This window comes from Nicotiana tabacum, chromosome 24, assembly GCF_000715075.1.
Source record: "Nicotiana tabacum cultivar K326 chromosome 24, ASM71507v2, whole genome shotgun sequence".
In the NCBI taxonomy this organism is placed as follows: Eukaryota; Viridiplantae; Streptophyta; class Magnoliopsida; order Solanales; family Solanaceae; genus Nicotiana; species Nicotiana tabacum.
In genome coordinates, this window is record NC_134103.1 from 63,789,982 (window position 1) to 63,792,887 (window position 2,906).

The 2,906-nt window shown below is 36.6% G+C and overlaps 1 protein-coding gene across 1 annotated transcript; it reads right to left on the minus strand.

Moving 5' to 3' along the window:
- Window positions 1–1,113: 1,113 nt before the first annotated feature.
- On the minus strand, window positions 1,114–2,530 carry LOC107795076 (uncharacterized). The gene is made up of 2 exons (XM_016617643.1): window positions 1,597–2,530; window positions 1,114–1,469 (listed from the first exon to the last, which is right to left on the minus strand). The coding sequence occupies exons 1-2, from the start codon at window positions 2,528–2,530 to the stop codon at window positions 1,114–1,116; spliced, it is 1,290 nt and encodes a 429-aa protein (XP_016473129.1).
- Between the last annotated feature and the right edge of the window lie 376 nt (window positions 2,531–2,906).

Below are 2,906 nucleotides of genomic sequence, written 5' to 3' on the forward strand. Positions count from 1 at the left end.
TAATGACTTTGATGTTCTGAACATCCACCATAGCTTGGCAAATAGAGCCTTAGATAGATCAAACATTGACTTAAAACCTAGGTCACCTTCCTCTTTTGGTAGGCATAAGTTAAGACATTTTGTTCAGTGCATACTTCTTCTTTGTTACTCCAAAAAAATCTAGCAAAGGTCTTGTGCAAGTGTTCCTACACATTTTTAGGGGGATCCAGTACTTATAGTATATGTGTTGGCATACTTTGAAGAACACTAGTTATAAGAATTGCCTTACCACTATAAGATAGTAGCTTTCCTTTCTAGGAATACAACCTTGCTTTCACCTTCTTGATCACCTCATTATAATAATCCTTCCTCCTTCTTGTATAGAAAATAGGACATCCTAGGTAAGTAAATGGCATCTCATCTTTTTAAAAACCAGTAATTGCACCTACAGAGGAGACAATAAATCCTGCTAACTTTAGCATGCATGTAGTATGAACTCTTTGTCTTGTTAATAAGTTGTCCAGAGGTTTGTTCATACTATGCGAGGACATCAACCACCTTCTTTAAAGAGTAAGGATCAGTAGACACAAAGATTATTGTATCATCAACATAAGCCAAATGGTTCAATGGATTTGTCCACTTTGGCATCCCAAATCCTTTGAAGTTTTTATCTTCAAATAACATATTCAATGATCTTGATAGTACCTCAGCTGATAGTATGAACAAAGCTGGAGATAAAGGATCGCCTTGTTTGATACCTCTTGTTGACTTGAAAAAACCTGAGGCTTGGCCATTAACAATCACTGAATACCAATTGTTTGATATCAGATTCCATATCATGTTAATGAAGTGCTCAGCAAATCCCATCTTTCTCAACACATGAAGTAAGTATTTCCATGACACCCTATCATAAGCCTTGGCCATATCCAATTTGATAACAACATTGGCAGGTTTGCCCCTCAATCTTATATCTTTTACAATTTCTTGTGTAAGCAGGATATTCTCAAATATACTCCTTCCTTTGACAAATCCAGATTGATTAGAGGAGATCAAAGAAGGTAGAATCTTCTCTAATCTAACATGCATTACCCTTGAGATCACCTTGTTTATGAAATTACTTAGACTTATTGGTCTTTAGTCTGAGAATGTATGAACCAACTTCTTCTTTGGTATTAGTACCAGATTGGTGTGAGTAACGGATTTTGGAAGTGAGGCCCTATTGTAAAAACTCTGCAGCATGTTAACCATGTCTTCACCTACTATATCCCAGCACTCTTGATAAAACACTCCAGTGAAACCAACAGGTCCACTTGCACTATCTTCACTCAAAGCAAAGACTGCTCCCTTAAACTCATCTATAGTTGGCATCCTACATAGCTCCATGTTTTTATCCAGAGATACCATAGCAGGAACATTATTCAGAAGATCAAAGTTTGATGGATCACTTTTATGACTAAACTGTTTTTGGAAGAATTCTATAGCTGCCTTGGCTAATTGGTCATGTGTTTCAATCCATATTCCATATCCATTCTGGATCCTCTTAAGTTGTAGTTTCTGCCTCTTGCCATTGACATGGTTATGAAAGAATTCTATGCCCTTCTGAGAACCATGTCATACCTGCCTTTTGTTTCCAGTAGTGTTCCTCTAAGCTCAAGTATTTCTTCAATTCTGCCTGTGCTTTTTGGAGGACAATTCTATTGTCAATTGTTGGTTCCTCCTCAAATAGCATCTCCTTGATTCTAACAATATCTTTTCTAATTGCCAGCTGCTTAAATATATCTTCAAATATGAGCTTACTCAATTTAGATAGTGCAATCTTCACTCTTTTTAATTTTTGCTTGAACATCAGGAATGGATCTCCCATGAAGTCTGCAAACCAGTTCTGTCTGACTACATCTTTGAATATCTCGTGCTTTGCCCAAAATTTCAGGAATCTGAAAGGCTTCAAAAATTGTGTTGCATACTTTCCACAATTTATCAATAAAGATGCATGATCTGAGCCAGTTCTTATCAAATATTCTACCTCAATGCTAGGAAATAGAGTTTGGAAAGGTTGATTAACAAATATCATGTCCAACCATTTGAAGATACACTTTGCATTTGTCCTCCTATTCCACCAAGTGAAGGGACTGCCTGCATATCTAAGATCAAACAATCTGCATGAGTTAACACAAAAAGAAAAGTCTTCATATTTTGGAGGATGTACCGGCAGTCCTCCTATCTTCTCCTCTTCACTAAGAATCACATTAAAATCTCCTCCGACTACCCAAGGCAAGTCCATGTCACTTGCAAGATAATATAGGTTATCCCACAGTTCTAATCTTTCCAATGATGAACATTTTTCATATACAAAAGTCATCATGATGTGGTTACCTATATCCTGATGATACACCTTGATGGTCAGCTGCTGCTCAGTATCAACCAATAAATCCCATTCCACCGATGTATCTAAGAATAACCATATTTTCCCATTGACATTTGATATAGCATTTTCCATACCTAGTCTTTTCCTGTATTTCTGAATTAGTCTTTTCTTTTGAAATGGCTCCATAAGTGCTACGATGAAAAAATCATGTTCCTTTTGCATGTTGATGAATCTCTGAAAGGCATGTTGTGTCTTAACAGACCTTATGTTTCATATCAACATTTTGATCATCATTTAGTCATTGAGGGTACCCTTTTGGGCAAGATTCTTGTAGGGTAAAAAGCTTCTTTATTTTGTTGTTTCTTACTCTTATTACCACTTCTAGATGATACTCTAGGTGATAAGCCCCCTTCTCTAGCTACTGCTTTAAAATTCCCAGTAGTAGATTCATCATCTCCCTCATATTATTGTTGCTGATGTTCCACCATTGTAATGTGACTTTACACATGCATAACCTTGTGGGTGATTATATCATGCAACACCTGCTCAGGCGATTTTGATG